Raw genomic sequence first — 17,371 nt, 5'->3', positions numbered from 1 at the left:
CAAGTTCATATGTATGCCGTGCTCACAAAAAACAAAGCTACTGTCTGTCCTGTTCCATCACTATTTCAATATCAGTGATCATATTCCCTATGCTGTGTGATTCATTCCATGACCTCTTCATTCTATAACTGGAAACCTGTACCTCTCTCTCCCCTTCACCCATCATGCTAACCCCCTCTGGCAACCATCAGTTTGTTCCTGTAGTTACAGGTCTGATTCTGAGGAAAGTCTTACTCTGCATAGCTCCCTTCAAATTAGCAGCCATTCAGGGATTCTAGGAGTGCAGCTCCTGCTTATTCTCCTTACTAAACCATATTTCTTCTAGAAACATTTATCTAATGTGTTCTAAAGAAAAGGTTATAATGGAAAAATTATATTTACACGTTTAATGTTCATTTTTTAGAAAAACTTATTCATTCCTTCCATAAATAAACCCCAAGAGTCTTCTGTAAGTTAGAACCTGCAGCTAGAAGGATGACGAAGATGTGGACCTTGTGTCAAGAAGCTCCCTGTCTAGCAGGGAGACAGAGGAGTGAGGGGATGGAAGCAAGAAAGGCATCAGCATCATCTTTGAACGTCTTCATACGATGCCTCCTGACATTTAAAAATTACTGAAAAATAGTAACTTAGTAGTTGCATTCTAGTTTACCTATTTGCTGTATGTAAAATAGAACTCTTATCCATATTTGAGCTAATAACTTACTTGATACTGATGTTTTCACATGAATCCAGCTTTCCCCATTTATAATCAATCCATGCACTCAGAGAAAAATCGCAGTAAATTATAGCATCTAAGCTGTAAATTAATTTATCTATCACTGTAGAACTGAGCAGCACGGCTAGGACAAGATAAAAGTTATGAACAAGGTTAACAGTAACTGTGTTCTAAAGAGTGCTAACAACTTGAAGGTGTCTATGCAGCTCACCTTCACAGATGCGGGTCTCCTCACTGAGGTAGTAGCCTTGCGGGCATTCACACTGGAAGCTTCCAAAAGTGTTGATGCAGTTTCCACCCTGGCAGAGACCTGGTAACTCCTGGCATTCATCGATATCTGCAGAAGGACAGACAGCTCACTCACAGCAAGTACCACCATCAAGGTTTCTGTTAGAGCCCTCCAATGTGTGATGCTGTATAACCCACAGAGACTTCCATGCCACGGATAATTTGCTTTGTCATGCAAATTTGCTAAAACCCAAGACTGGTTAAAGCAAACTGGGGATAAGAGTTTCTCTGCAGAGCAATCAGACATCCAATGACTGTCATGGATCCTATCTTTCCCAGTTACCAGTGGTTCTTCGGCAAGCTGGTAACTGGCTGTCCCACTGTCATTTTGCAAAATAATCTTATTTAGATTGCCCCACACTAACTTTTCTGTCAGCTTTTCTCTTTATCTTGTTTAAATCTGGATGACAATTAGAGGTGCACTCACCTTCTAAGATGATTGTGATGGGGTTGGGTCTGAAGCCCTCACCTCCAGGACACAAGGTATAATACTCAGCTACAAAACAATGGGAGAGAAGAGATTTGACACCAGTGTTCAAGGGGCTGAGACAATGAAGAAGCATTTTGTAGTTGCCAGACTCAAAACACACTCTAAGCGGAGTAAACTCCATTCTCTAGTGCCCTTTCAAATACATTTAAGTCTTTATTACAGTTTACTTGAACTAAGGTCACTACTTCACAAGTTACACATACAATAGAATAACAAAAACCATGTGTTTTTGACTAAAGAAAAAAGCTTCTAAAGCAGAAAGTTTAATACACAACTTTTTTTGGCTAGTTAATAAACTGACTCAACCATTCCCAAGTTTCATGGGTGTCTATCTAAGAACACACGTTTCAGCTGCAGACACAGTCGACAGACTTGAGGAGTACAACACGTGTAGGAACCCGAACTACAACAATCCCTGAGAAGAACCAGGTATGATCTTTGTGATCCCAAGGAGGACTGACAATGCCACCATTCACACTGGAATGGGGTTAACAATTGTTTTTTCTTTTTATCATATCATGAAAAACATTAAAAAGAGAGCACTTCCAATTCCTTTTGTATCAAACCCTCTTGGCGGGTTCCAGCATCATCCCTGAAAGCAGCCCAAGGTCACACTCTTCCCCTCACCGTTACCCCCTCCCTCAGCACAAGAAGAAAACGAGTGAGTCTTTAGCAGCCACTTTGTTCCCTGGCTCCTATGTGGAGCCCTACTCACTGCTATTGACAGGGGGGCATGTCTCGCAGGGGTTCCCCCAGGCCTTCCCCAGGGAGCAGCAGCAGGAGGAGCGGCTCACGCCAACCCCGATCTCGGTGTTGCAGGACAGACTCCCGTCTCCTCGAGGCCCGAACTTCAGGTAGCAGTTGCCCACTCGGTTGTCTGCAGAGCAACACAGGAGCTTAAATCTTAGTAAAAATGCCTTTTTGGGGAGAGGCCATGCAAAGGATGAAATTCTGAATCTACACATGAATGTGAAATGTTCATCTTCACCTCTCACACGATTGTGTTGTAGGAATGAGTAAAAATGGGACTTTCCTATATTTAGAGATCAATACAGATCACAGACTAAACAAGATGATGAGAAACTGCTCATTTGGGGGAACTTCTGGATCTTCATTAATAGGAATGAAAGAAATTTTTGTCATAATCAATCAGTATCATGAGTTTATCAAAATGGAAATAAAATCCCAGAGAAGTCAGCTTAAAGCTGTGTGTCCTATCAAAGAAATATCAATAACCCCATCTCCTTCCTTCCCTCCCCATTATCCGGTTTCAGTTGAGTTTGCACAGAGACCTTTGAGAATTTTGGGCACCGCAGTCAGTAACAACTTTAGAGGGGATACTTAAGACATCAAAGAATTTCAGTCTTTCCCAGCTCTCGATCCATAATTATCATCTAGATCATTAGTTCCGTAACTTTAAATCCTATGTTTTTGCTCAGAACTCTCAAATTAACATTTCTGTTTTTCATCTCTTCCCAGAACCCTAGGCCGTTCTGCCAGCTGCTTGTTTGATTTCTCCCCTTAGATATCCAATAGTTGCTTTAAAGTTAACTCATCTAAAATCAAACTCTTGATTCTCCGTTCTCCACATATAAAACGTATTCCACTCCTCTCTTGGGTCTTTGGCATTTTCAATAAACACAGCTCCATTTTTTTCAGTTGCTCAGGCCCTAAACCTTGGAGTCAGTCTTTGACTCCTTACTGTCATCCCGTATTCAATCTAGTAGTAAAGTCAGTCACTTCCGTATCTGAAATGTGACCTCTCACCACTGCCCCTATCATCACCACAGTCTGAACCAGGCCACTGCCACCTCTCTCCTGGACCATTGCAATGGTTTCCTAACTCAACTCTTGACTTCAGTCCTTGACCTGATGACAGCTGACAGCCCCCCCACCCCATACCCACAGTAACCCTTCAGAAGTACTTCCAACAGCTTACCTTCTCAGTCAGAGTATAATCTCGAGTCCTCAATATGGCCTACAATGTAGCTTTCATACCTGATTGCTCATGAGAATCACTTGGAAAGCCTTTAATTTCTTTCTTTCTTTCTTGTTTTTGTTGCTTAATCTCAAGTACAGAGAGACGAACTAAGCCTTGGTTCTGCTCTTACTAGGTTTGCATGCATTCATGCTTCCTCCTGCCCTGCCTGCGCTCTCTCACTTCTCGTTCTCTTACCAACCATCTGAATGTGTTTAATAATAATTTTATGTCTGTGTTCTTGAAAAATGAGCATTTTGGTTTCCATGAGCACATTTTAAATGTCCATAAAAGGTATTTTGTCATAGGCCTCATTCCGTTTTTATTATATGCAATCTGTCAGCTCTACAGGGTAGCCAATTGTCATTCTTTTACAATCTATCTACTCTCCAGAAATGGTTCTGAAGTCCATGCTACCAATGTCTTTACCCATGTCTGTGGATGGGCCTGTCAGTTTCTTTCTTTGCCACTTAGAGCCAATGGAGAAACTGCTGGTTCACAGTTTCCATATTCTTAGCCCTCAGTATCAGGAAATACAGTCACTGGCATTTACCATCTGCATCAAATGGAAGTTTTCAATTTTTTCTAATAACTTAGAAAATAATTCACAGGAAAAAAAAGGTACAGTGAAACAACTTTACTAAAAATTCTAGTAAAAACTTAATCATCTCTAATTCAAATTTTTCTTCCAGATTTTCTTGGTTTTGGAGAGATGCGTGACTGAGATGGTCCTATGAACACAATTACCTGCCCATCAGCTGCCATGCATGAACCTGAAACATATCCACTTTGTAAAAACTGATTACACATTTCAAACACATCTATAATAGCTTCTAGCTTATCATTACTTCTTATTCTTTTTCTTGCATCATTAAAACACAATGTCTGAAGACATTTTTGAAAACTCTGACAGCTCCTCACTTTGGTGATGAGAGGACAGCTGTTTTCTTTGCTCCATAAATTTAAAAAAAAAATTACTTTTGGATTTATCAACACCAGTTAGGATAGTCAGCTCAGTGATCTTTCTACATGCCATATTTTCTTTTAATAACCTTTGTCTAAATACCTGCACCTTTTACCTGCGTCAATCAAATTTGGGGTATAAAAGAATAGGAGGGATGACTCAAATACTTGTTAAATACTGCACGTTGAGGTTCTTCCTACTAAGAGATGAGAAGATCATATTTCCTCTGTCTACAGAGGTCTACTATTTGCTCACTCTTTGATTCTTGAATTTGAAAAATCTCATCAAGAATGTTGGTCTCTGAAGACTCGCAGCCTGGCATTTGGCTTCTACAACTAATTTCACCATCGTTAGAATCTAGACTGGAGTCTATGTTGCATTCATCTCCAGATCCATCTCCTGATCCACCTGACAACTGGGAAATGTTTTTCACACCCTATTTTCTTTCTTTGCCCATGGCCAGAAAGTGAAAACTTCTGAAATCTCAACTGTGTTAAATAGGTGCCTAAAGAAGATTCCAAATATAGTGTCTCCAATGTTCTTTTATACCTTCTTGGAAAATGATGCCACCCTGGAACAACACCGTAAGAAAACTGAAGATTATGAAATGATGGCATTTTTTTTCACTATTATATCAATCCTTCTAGGTGATGGCATGATTTTCCACTTTATTATTTTCATCTTTGTTTTTAGCATCATTGGACCTAACTGGTGAGTAATGATAAAATAAAACCTAAAATAATAAAATGGCAAAAAATTTTAGGACAAAGGGAAAACAAGATCATCAACATCTCACATTGCATCTTAGACTCAGAGGAGGGTCTAACGGGCCATTATGGTACTTTTAAGATAGAATGAGCCTCCATTCTTTGGAAGACCTCTGAGAAAAAACAAGCCAATTAAATATCAAACCACACAAAGACAGAACTGCTCTACAAAGAAAATCAAAACCTAAATTGATGATATGCTGACAGTTAATCTGGGTACGGTTCTCCAAGAATCTTCTCTGCAAAGCTACCCTGATCTTTACTTCTACCAGGAGAAGAGAGTGCTCCTTGAGGTCCATGCTCCTACCAACACTTTACACCAAACAGGTTGCCACAGTTTTGCCAGTGTGTTAGGCATAAAGTGATAGTTATACAGATGTTTTGATTTATTCTTATTACTAAAGACTTTGGGCATTTGCTCATTGTCTTTGTTCGCTTTGCAGTACTCTCTTTTATCAGCTGCCTGTTCATAGCCTTTGCTCCAACAAAGTTTTAAAGTAATACTGAGGCACCAATGACTCAATTTCTGGATGTGAAGTAGGAATCAGTAGATTTTGGCGTTTCCAAATGGGATTTTACTGTGCAGCTTAGGTTGAGAGCCACTTTGCTATCTAGGCTGTCACTCCTTTTCCGACTCCTTTCTTTGTCTTGGAAGATAACCAAGACACGAGTAAACATACATATTGGTAATCTGGAGTCTGTTAAGGGAAAGGACTATTATGTTTTCAAATTAATTACAGCAAATACTCACCACAGTGCATTACCATGAAAGTGCGAATATTTAACTCTATATAGTTTTGTTTCACTTACCAACACAACCCACACCAGTGGGGTTCAGCTGGAAATCCGGGGGGCAGTTACACTCATAGCGACCAGGAGTGTTGACACATAGGCCATTTACACAGTTTATGGGATCTGCACACTCATCAATATCTAGGAAAAGCATTTAAAATGCCCACATCAACATCTTTACTTTTTCTCTGCACACTGCTATCTCCACAAATTTGGCAGAATCTTTGCAAGTTATTAAAGATCTCTGGGCAGGCCTCAGCACAGTGAAACAGAGATCAAATCCTTGGCCAGATTTACAACAGGTTCTACAGATCAATAATATGGTATTCAGGATAGTATCCTTTAACTTCTTTAATAAATAATAATTAGATGTTGGGATGCTGAAGAAGAAAAAAATGTTACCATCTGCTTAAATGATACATGTATTTATGTACATACACATGCACGCATTTATACAAAGAAACAGTTTCCTAGTTTCATGTTAGATATTTAATACTAAGTTATTTACATAAAATGTATCAATCCCATAGTTAAAAATAAGTGTGTCAATTTTTTTCCAAAAAAATACATAACATGCAGTATAAAGCAGGCTAAGCAGAGGGCTGAGCAGAAATTTGAGGAATTTTTATACTTAGCACAAAATATTCACCTCAACTAGTAAGAACACGATCAAGCCCTTTACTGGCCATACCTGTGCAGTTCCCTCCGGTTCTGTCCAATTCATAACCATCATCACAGATACAATGAAACATTCCAGGCAAATTATTACATGTTCCAAACACACAAATATTTTGGAAGGAGCATTCATCAATATCTGAGGATTAAAAAAAAATAACCTCTTATGTACAAAGACATTTTGATTTAATTTTTATCACATTAATAAATTTTTCTTAAAAACTACATAAAAACATTCTTCCATATGTTTTTATGTAGTAAAAAGTTTTCTTTGACTAGGTAGACTGCAGAAATGGCAACAACTAATGTTCATCTATGGAACAAAGGTCTAAAAGAAATATTTCATTTCACTGAGCATTTTAACCGTCTTGGGTTATACCATACTTTAAAAAAGAAAGAATTTGCCTAAGGCATAAAAATAAAAAAAAATAAATATGAACATGTCAATGGAATGAGACTGTGAAAAACTAAACATGAAAATAAATTCCAAGATTCTAATAACTTAGTACAAACATGTCTTCTAAACATCCACAACATACAAAGTATAGAACATATTTTAAATATTAAAGATACCATTAAAATTATTTAACTTTTTTGAAGATCTTTTTTTATTCTGCAGTCTAATCTGTTATCATAAAGTTAGTTTTAAATAGGGAAGTATTTTTTTTCTAATAGCATATAATGAGATCAACCATTGCTCTATGTTCTCACAAATTTCATTAAAATGTCTCCACTGAATTGAAGATAAAAATTCCATTTATGAAACTCTTCCGTGAAGCTATAATTCAATCAGTAAGGGAGAAGATATCCTCCTCGTGCATTTGAAAGTGAAGGCATATAGGTATGTGTCCAGCTGTAGTCATAACCTATATTTCTACTTGCAGGAAGAAGATGGACATTTCTGTACACAAATGCCCTCAAACTCTGAGAAGGCAGGGCAGGCATGTCATTTTAGGCCAGAGGAGACCAGTCACGCTAACATGCTGTCTAGAGACAGTTAGGTATGAAGTTTAAAAAGTTCTGTCGGTTGTTCATCATAGTTAAGGAATAATGAGTTTCAACTATATTAGATTTCAAGTGTGGTCCAAACTTTGTTTAAAAGATCAACTGATGGAATTTCATTTTTCTGCCAGTCCAGCTTATCATTAGTGAGCTTGTAGTGCTAATGTAAATAGAAATAAATTATTGGGGGACAAAAAAAATCAACTGATGGATTAATGTGTCTTTTTTTGTGGTGAGGCTATAAAGACAGTTACTTTCTTTATACAAATGAATCAGACTCATTAAACTACTCTATGATTAAATACTGTTAATCTAGAAGTGAAACTGGAACTGTACTATCAGCCCTCTTCATATGCATTTTACTTCTAAATGAACTTTATTAGAAGTAACTTCCATTTAAATAATGTAATACTTAGGTATACTTACACAAGTGAAGGTATTTCAAAATACTGTCTTGTTTTTATTTAAATTGATGCATACTCAGAAATTCAAACAATACAGAAAATTGTTGATAGCAAATTAAAAACCAAGAAAATAATACACAAATAAGGTGGAAAAAGCAGAAAATCGCTCAGAAATCCATCCACCAGAAGGAACTGTCATTGATGAACATCATTCCAAATACTGCTCTAGCCATAGTCACAGAGTGAAGCTGAAACAATTTCTATGCAGAAGATCATTTTGTATTTATTTCCGTAGTTTCTGAGATACTTTCTAATGTTAAGAGTTGAAGAAAAACACTAAAAGATGATGCTCTTTTCCCCTTATATTAAAATTCAAATATAATTTTGAGACAGTATTAATGGCTTCTGGGCCATGAATGATAAGAAAATTAGCATTTAGGGGTGCCTGGGTGCCTCAGTTGTTAGGCCTCTGCCTTCGGATCAGGTCATGATCCTGGGGCCTGGGGTGGATCCCCACATTGAGCGGGGAGTCTTCTCCCACTCCCTCTCTCCCTGCTTGTGGTCCCTCTCTCTGTCTCTGTCAAATTAATAAAATTTTTTAAAAAAAATTAGCATTCACATATGCTTCTAACTTCTTTTTGTTAGTTCTGTAATTTTCACTTTTAAATGTTATTTCTGAAGCATCTACTGTTGATTCTTAAAGGAATCAGTTAGTCTTTTACTGCAACTCTTAGATTTCTCTCTTCAATGTTTGTGTTGCACTTCTAAGTTTTTTTGTTACCCAAGAAGGGAGGGCCCATAGGTGTTTTCTCTGTGCATTATTTCACATATGAGAATATGCCTTTTGTTTTCATAACTGACTAACTGCTGAGGTAGAAAATCCTCTCATGTGTCCTCAGGATATTGTGGGCCTTGTTCTCATGTCTTCTGGTATTGAGTGTTTCGGTTTTGTTCGCGATGGTCCTTCTCCATCTAGAGCCTAAAGAATCCTTCTCTATGGCTTAAGTCAACAAAAGTAAGAGGGCTAAATCTCTGGTCTTGGATTTACCTTTTTCTCTAACATTCAGCACTTTCTTCCATTTCAGGGAAATGTCTGGACATTCAGTACTTTTTTCTATTCATTTATTTTAGGCTCTCCACTTCAGAGACACTGATTACACTTCCATTTGTGGTCTTTGTCTTTTCTCTCATAGTGTTAAGCTCTTCCCCCTTTCTTGTTCTGACTTTTTTGTCCACCTCTTTTTGTCCATTGTCTATGCTGGTCATTATGTTTTCACCGCTATCTTTTCTGTTCTCTGCTGTGTCTATTGAATAGGTCTCTGATTTTGCTGTTTCCCAAAGCTCTGCAATTTCCCCTTCTGCCTTTTGTCTTTTCTTGTTTTTATAATCTCTTTGATCTTGTTCACTCATATTTAGACTCACATTAAGGTCATCTATGGCACAAAGTACCTGTGGAAAATTTGCTTTCATTCCTTGGGTGGTTTTCTTCTGCTCTGGGTTGGTTCTTTCCTTTTGGTGTGTGCTTTCACTGCTGTTCACAAGACGCCTACAGGCTTGCCGCTGCTTACTTTCAACTTGTGGACACACTACTTGGTCAGCCCTTTTATGGGTTCTTATATACTCTGGTAGTTTAGATAGAGCGTCTAGACATTTCCACTTCCTCTTTATCTGGGCATTATTTGGAAGACAAGCTGGGGTATGGATTTCATTAAAGCTGCTCTTCAGTTAGCCTACGGTGAGGAAGGGGTGGGGATAAAGTGGGAAGAGCTGCCCTGGGTGCTGTGTGCTCTTCTGCTGATTGAACCTGGCCTCTCTTGTCTCTTCGTACATGACACCAAATGGTCTATATCTATGTTTACTCCATTGATGGGATCCTAGCGTGTCCCTGAAGAGCTTCCTCCCGGTTTTGTATTCTCCCATTTTGGTAGAGAATATTGGGAAATGGCCAACTGCAGCAACTTTTGGGGCCCTACAGAAATTCTGAGAATCTGGGGTGCCTGGGTGGCTCAGTGGGTTAAAGCCTCTGCCTTCGGCTCGGGTCATGGTCCTGGCGTCCTGGGATTTAGCCACGCATTGGGCTCTTTGCTCAGTGGGGAGCCTGCTTCCTCCTCTCTCTCTGCCTGCTTCTCATCTCTCTGTCAAATAAATAAATAAAATCTTCAAAAAAAAAAAAAAAGAAATTCTGAGAATTTGTGGGGAGAAGCAAAGGCTGAGTGGAAAATGTTGGTCAGAAAGTCAATTCAGAGGGGCACATACTTATAATCAGATGGGAAGGCCTCAAGTAACCAATTAGCAAATACAGGAAAAACTGTCTAGATGAGGCCAATCTTGTAGGGAGAGATAAGACAACACCAAGTAGAAAGAAGAAGAACCATGGAATACATTTTGGGATCTCAAAATTTGGCATTTAGCTAAGTGGAGCAGGGTCTCACTGAGGATGAATGACTTGTGGGCCTCTCTGTTGTCCTGGCAAGAGGTGTTTCCCTGCCTGGCAATGATACACTGTGAAAAACCAAGATATGAACCAAGTACAATAAACACAAACTACCTCACCTCACGGAAGGCCTGGGGCAAAGTTCTGGAAGGGCCAAGCCCACAGATAAAGGAATAGGATTATGAAGGGGGAAATTATTAGGCAGGAAGAATTAATTTTTTTGAAATTTTACGTTGGCTAAAGTATCTGGCTACTGCTGACTTGTTCCTTTTCCCACCAACTCTTGTCAAGTTGAAATGAGTAATAAATAATGTAATCCTAAAACCACACTGACTCACATTTTCTACTAATTAGCTTTGGTGCTTACAAGAAACCAGGACTAGGGGAAAAAAATGAAGTTCACTTTACAATGGCCTTGTATGAAATGCATTAGATTCAACTCAGTCTAACAGGTCAATGTCAAAGCATGAATGCTTTCAGTTTTTAGTGTCATCTTCCCCAGGGTTTACTACTCATTCTCTTGGTCTGAGTCTCTAAAAATTGGTGGATATGTATTAAAACTTCCATGACCTTTTAGGCACATCTCCTTTCTTTAATACCACTTCAGGCAGAGAGATGGATACAGGCTCTACTCTGAGCCATTCTAGATTGTGGGCTTTGTTTTTGTCTGGTCAACACTGGTGAGCTGTGTGTGTCCATGTATGCTGGTACTTCCTATTTCTGTTCACTTATTAGACACCAGCATAGGGAGAGCCAGTAATCTTGGTTTCATTTTATAATTTTTGCCCAGCACTTAGCCTGAGTTACTTTTTTAAAAGGTTTTCTATGAATCATTAGTTTTGTTAAAGCCTTCTGGTTCATTAATTATTTTTAATCTTTTTCCTTTCCTCATGTGTATTTCATGTACTCCACATGAACACAGTGATGGCCCACACTATATGCAAAGAGAATTGAGTCTCTAAGAGAAAATCCACATTCTTTTTCTTGGAGAGCTATCACACTAGTCACAAGTCCCGTTTCTAGGAAAGGAGGATGATGCCACCACTTAAGGGAAGGACACACTGCTCTTAGGCAAAAGGTGCAGGCTTTGATGAGTCTCCGAGGAGGACTTCCAGTTGCAGACAGACAGCACACTAAAACATGAAGATGAATGCCCAACACAAGCTACTGAGGTTTTCATAAACACATTACGTAGCAGTGACTAGGGGAGATAGTATCTCCTAGTTTTAAAAAGCTGAATAGTTTTTCCACATGTTGTTCATTTAGTAATAAAAAAAAGAAAAAGAAAAAAAGAAATGGTTAAAAAAAAAAAGGAATGAGCCAAACTTCCAACTGCTGGCTCTTGGCCAGGAAAACTTCATAAGAGATGAAAGCCGCCTTCATCATTATTCATTCGGCAGAATAATCCATGCTTAAACGAATGACTTTTATATGTGCAGCATGTGCTGTGTATTCTGCTTCCAGGTGGAGCCCGTTCCAGCCCTTTTTGTGGTTTCATGTGCTGTAGCCGATCCAGCTTGGAAATGAGCTGGAGTCGGAGGGACCCACCTTGGCAGGACCTGCTGTCCGAGGCTGGAGTGAAGCCCATCTCACACTCGCAGCGATAGGCACCCGGGACGTTGAGGCACTGCCCGTTTTCGCAGAGGTTGATGTTTTCTGCGCACTCATCGACATCTGTGGGAGAAGTGAATGACATCTCTATTAAGTTCCCCTTGTTGGGACATGGCTTCTTCTTGCTCTAAAACTGAGTCAACATTACCGGCTGGAGTGGATGCTCATGAACATAGCACAACACTCAGTCACATTCCCCCTAAATAAAGGTGTACAACTTGCTAACAGAGCTGTTTAACCTAAACTCTGACATTCAATTATCGCCGGATTAACAGAAAGAAGGCAGGTATCTCTTGGAACTTAGTTCTTTTTCATGCCACCTTGATGCATCAGTATTATACCAGCATCATTGACGGATGACCAAAAACACTGAAATCAATCTTAAAAGGGTGTCTAAGATTATAATCTTTCAAGTGAACTAACAGCTTGTTTTGTTACTAGTTCAAGTATGTTTAACTACTATATGAGAGCTTTTTCCACATCACTACGATTGTATTAAAATACTTCTCTCTTAATTATGCAAATGAACAGGACATAGACCAGGCAATTTGTTTAATCTTATCAAATGGAAAAAGGAGTAGTGCAGAAAGCAACAAGGATGGAGGGCCTAACATCTGCCAGGTAGAGTGTGAGCTGCCTGTCGTGCATGGTTTTTTTTAGTTCACCAACCCTGTGCGGGTCAGAAGAGGAGGAACAGGGGGCACCCGGGTGACTCAGTGGGTTAAGCCTCTGCCTTCAGCTCAGGTCCTAATCTCAGGGTCCTGGGATCAAGCCCCTCATCAGGCTCTCCACTCAGCAGAGAGCAGAGATTCCCCCGCCCCCCACCCCGCGCCCGCTTCTCTGCCTACTTTTGATCTCTGTAAAATAAATAAAATATTAAAAAAAAAAATAAGAGGAGGAATGGGAGGCTCCGTGCAGCTCCTGTGGCTGGGCCACCATGTAAGTGTAGCTGCGCTCCAGCCAAGGCCTCGCTCTGTCCTTCACACCCAGTTGCCGAGAAATGCAACAAAAGCAGCAATAAGTCAAGGCTGAAAAGTAATGAGGCTTTAAATATTAAATAAGCATGTTTTCTTAAAGAAGCATCTGAAAATGATGAGTCGGTGTTTTTGAAGTCAATAATTAGAACAAAATTAGAGTCTGTCTTTTAACTGGAGGTTTAAAGTGTGTGCTGAAATTCAACAGAGGAATACCAATCTCCACAATCTTAAAAGCATCATACTTTATGACCAGCAAAATGATGCTGTCATTCACAGGAGTGTAAGAAGAAATGTCTTATTCTCAAGGAATGCAAAACAAAGAGCCGCTCAGTAGCAGCTAATATTTACTGAACTCTTAGGATGTGTTTTCCTAACCCCTTCACTTGTGTGATTTCATTTCATCTTTTCAACACAGTCTGATGACCTGAGATTCTGAGGAACACATGAACTAGCAGTGACTGGGTGGAATGTATATTATATCTTAAGACACTGAATGGTTTTCCCTTATGTCATTCATTTAGTGATAAAAATTGGAATGGGAATTCCCACCCCCCTTAACTACAGTTTTCTTCAAAGAGGGCAAGCTTAGGGAGTGTTCCATGAAAACCATGCCAGAGCACACCTGAGGACTCTCACCCACCTGAGCAGGTAAAGCCATCTCCAGTGAACCCTTCAGAGCAGGCACATCGGTAGGAGCCCGGGGTATTTACACACTGAGCATTGATGCTACACTGGTGGGTTCCATTCGAACATTCGTCCAGGTCTGCATGCCAAGAGAAGAGAGCCATCAAGTTCAAAAACAAAAATGGGACATTTAAACACCCAGACAGATTTTCAGTTGTCTTAAGTGTAGAGTGGACAAATAGGATTTGTTTTAGTTTACATGAAGGTCACAATTCTAATTCTCTAGGATCTCAGACCCACAATCCAAAATGTTAGTTCTACAAACAGGGCTAAAATGATTAATAAAAATATTTGTGGGATATCTAATAAGCTAGAATTTTAATGGTTAAAAGGTAAACTGGTTAGCACCATTTCCTTTTGAACCCTACTGGGCACAGATGTGATCACTGGTTCCTTTATCCTGAAAAAAGTGTCAAATTCTAAGTTTAGGAACTGAATTTCAAAGCAGGAAAATTAGCAAAGAATTTTCAAGTTCCTTGAACAGATGAGGAAACTAAGATCCAATTCTTGATCTCACAGAGTCTAGTCTAGTAAAAATGAAACATGCTAAACACAGAAATACCAATTATGTCAAACATGTATGTCCCATGGAAAAAGGGGAATAAAATGGGCCTCTCGTTTGGTCTGTAGGAACAAGGAAGGTCCCACTGGGGAGGGAGTTCTCAGTGAACTTCGCACTGGAACGATGAATCAGCCTGTTGCCCGGAAGCAGGGAATGGTATTCCTTTCTGAAGGAATAGCATATTTAGAGATGCTAAGGCAGAAAAGATCTCAATGTGATAAAAGACACCAAGGGAGCCGGAGTGATAAAACAGAACGTAGGAGCTGGGGCTGATGGAAGCTGAAGCTGGAAAGCTATGGGAGGAGACTACAGGATCTTGTAAACCACAGGAAGGAAGCTACATTTTATCCTCAATTTGAGGATTCAGATGACAATTGTAAAGAGATCAAATTCATGGGTTAAGAGATCTCTCTGGCTGCTATGCAGAGAATGGATTATGGGAACAACAAGGCAATAAGAAGACTATGAGGATGTTCCTTTTCCCTCCAACAGAGAGAGGAAGAGACAGAGAGAGATGGGAAGAGGGAGAATGGCTGAGATTAGAGCAGAGAGATGGAGATGGAAAGAGGAGAATGAATTTGGGTGATAATTTGGAGTAAAAGTACCTGGACACAGTTAAATCTTTTGTATTTTGCAATAGTTGGCCAGAGCAATGGATGGACGAGCACAAAAAAGGAAGGCTAGAAAAGAGGAAATCAGTAGCCCATAAGGCCAGAAAATAGGAATGGGGATATGGCTGGGAAAAAAAAAAAGAAAAGAAAAGGAAAGAAAAGAAAAGAAAAGAAAACCTGTGAGATTAATGATAAGAGTGATGGCTGGACCAGAAGTGGGTAGCTAGTGAACTGAATGATGCCATCAGAGAACATTACTTAGCAAAGTTATTTGGAAAGTATGATCATTTATATTCACAGTCAGCTCCTACACATTAGGTAAGCATAAAACACCTGAATGGCCAAGAGAGTGTATTTCAATTAACTGATGTTATTGTTAACAGATCTTAAGTCTCTCTTCTTCAATGCCTTCTGCTGGCTTATAAGCTTTTAGTGAGTAATCCTAGGGAGGTCAGTTGAGCTTGTTTTATTTTCTGTTTTAAGTTGACCTGGATAATTCTAACCAGTTGGAACAGGGCTTTGTTGGTAAAGAATGCACAACAGTAAGCGTAGGAAGCAGAGCTATGTGGGGCTGTGAGGGGAAGAACCAGGCCCCCACCTTCCAGCTAGAAAAGACTTAGGAGACCCCAGCTCAGCAACTTGAAAGCCTGCAGAATGGCACCTGCCCTTCTAGTCTCCTCTGTCCCAATCAGACCTCTTGGAATCCAGCAAAACCTATTGCTTTCTCTGGAAGAGGAATTCTATTTTCTACTAAGAAGCTGATACTGACCAGGTACAGACTCAGATTATCTCATAAAACCTTTCCATTTCCTTCATGTGTTTCACTGGGTTCTAAGTCTCACTGATTGCTGTATGAAAAGACTGGAAAAATACGTTAGTCATTTTTCATCATACATCTGTTTGGATTTCTGGCTACACATCAAATAATTTCTACTGAACAACAACACATTAAAAAGCAGATGCCAAGGCATACTGCTGTGATGTGATAATTTATGCCAAGGTTAAAGGAAACTCTCAGGCAGGAATTACCTTGCAACTAAAGATAGTCTTTAATTTTCAAGAGAATAAATGAAAAGCAAGAGTGTGTTCCTATTCAAGTACGTGGGTTAACCACTGTGCAAAGAAAAGCCTCAAAGAATTTTGTGTCCTAGCAAAGGCTGTTCATATTTGCAAACTCACCAATGCATTTGATGCCATTTCCAACCCAGCCTTCTCTACAGCTGCACTTGAAGCTTCCCGGGACGTTGAGACAGGAGGCATGCATGTCACAGTTGTGGGCACCAATTTCACACTCGTCAACATCTGAGAAGCCACAGTTAATATGATGAAAATTAAACATAAAGCTCATTAATTCTATTTCCAAGTATAATTCTGCACAGGTAAAATTTTAAAGTAAACATGGAAGTACCTAAATTGGTATGGAAAAAAAACACTAACATCATTTTTAATTTTGTAGGCACCAACAAGATTTGGAAGTTCATGATCCAAGTCAAACAAGACTTTCCCTACTAGAGGAAACTGCCAGTCACTTTCTGGTATAAAAGAGAGACTCCCCCAAGGGAGATATGTGAGTCTGTCCCCATTCCCCTCTTTGCCCGGGCCCAGAAAAAACTCCATGTGGAAGGCATGATTATAAGATGTTAAAAGAAATTGCATTTCCAAAGTAAGACCCTCCTATTCTTTCCTATTAATATTTATTACATGTTTTTCATAAAGATTAAAATAAACCTGACTTAAGTAATAATTCTTGTCATTTTTAGAATCAACACAGTATAGGTATAGAGTTTTTTAAAACTATCATTTTAGTGTGCATTCAGCTTTTGAGAACATGTAAAAATACCCACTGGAAATTATACCTGGAAAATGAGAAGCTTTCACCACATAAACACACATCTATACATACACACAGATATATACATATTATATATGCATATGCACATATATGTATATATGTATAGTTCATATATGTACATATGAACTACATAGTTTTGGTTCACCAGAGCTTCCCAGAATAGAAAGAATAATCTTCTCCACCAGTTCAATGATTACACATCCTAGACGCTGCAATCCTGTGTTCACACACATGCATGTACACGCATGTGTGCACACACATGCCTATAGAGCGATGGGCTTTGCATCAACCTTCCTAGCAGTGAACATGCAGAGCATCCCTTCTTCCTCACCCGCCTGTCTCTGAAGGTGTCAGGTTAAGCGCCAGGCTGTGGTCCAAGCCACCCACAACCTGTCTTGAGCAAAATGGTAATGATGGCTTTAAATTGAATAATGAGGAAAACTTGGTCCAAAGTGCTCACCTTGGGACTTCCCCACCTACTTTATGCAAAAGCTCACAACTTATTTAACAGAGAAAGGTAACAAGAGACAAAGTAGATAGGGTGAGCAAAGAAAGAAAGTGCAGA

At 39.3% G+C, this 17,371-nt stretch overlaps 1 protein-coding gene across 1 annotated transcript in view; it reads right to left on the bottom strand.

Moving 5' to 3' along the window:
* FBN2 (fibrillin 2) overlaps positions 1-17,371 on the bottom strand; it is a 260,961-nt gene that overhangs the window by 45,562 nt on the left and 198,028 nt on the right. The window contains exons 32-39 of the mRNA XM_046000771.1: positions 16,134-16,256; positions 13,738-13,860; positions 12,058-12,183; positions 6,686-6,808; positions 6,013-6,135; positions 2,209-2,370; positions 1,431-1,499; positions 927-1,052 (exon numbers count right to left, since the gene is read on the bottom strand). Coding sequence (XP_045856727.1) covers positions 927-1,052; positions 1,431-1,499; positions 2,209-2,370; positions 6,013-6,135; positions 6,686-6,808; positions 12,058-12,183; positions 13,738-13,860; positions 16,134-16,256 — 975 coding nt within the window. The remainder of the gene's footprint in view (positions 1-926; positions 1,053-1,430; positions 1,500-2,208; positions 2,371-6,012; positions 6,136-6,685; positions 6,809-12,057; positions 12,184-13,737; positions 13,861-16,133; positions 16,257-17,371) is intronic.

Source organism: Meles meles, chromosome 3 (assembly GCF_922984935.1).
Source record: "Meles meles chromosome 3, mMelMel3.1 paternal haplotype, whole genome shotgun sequence".
NCBI classification, from domain to species: Eukaryota; Metazoa; Chordata; class Mammalia; order Carnivora; family Mustelidae; genus Meles; species Meles meles.
The sequence above is the reverse complement of the archived record's forward strand: the minus strand, read 5'-3'. Positions and strand labels throughout refer to the sequence as shown.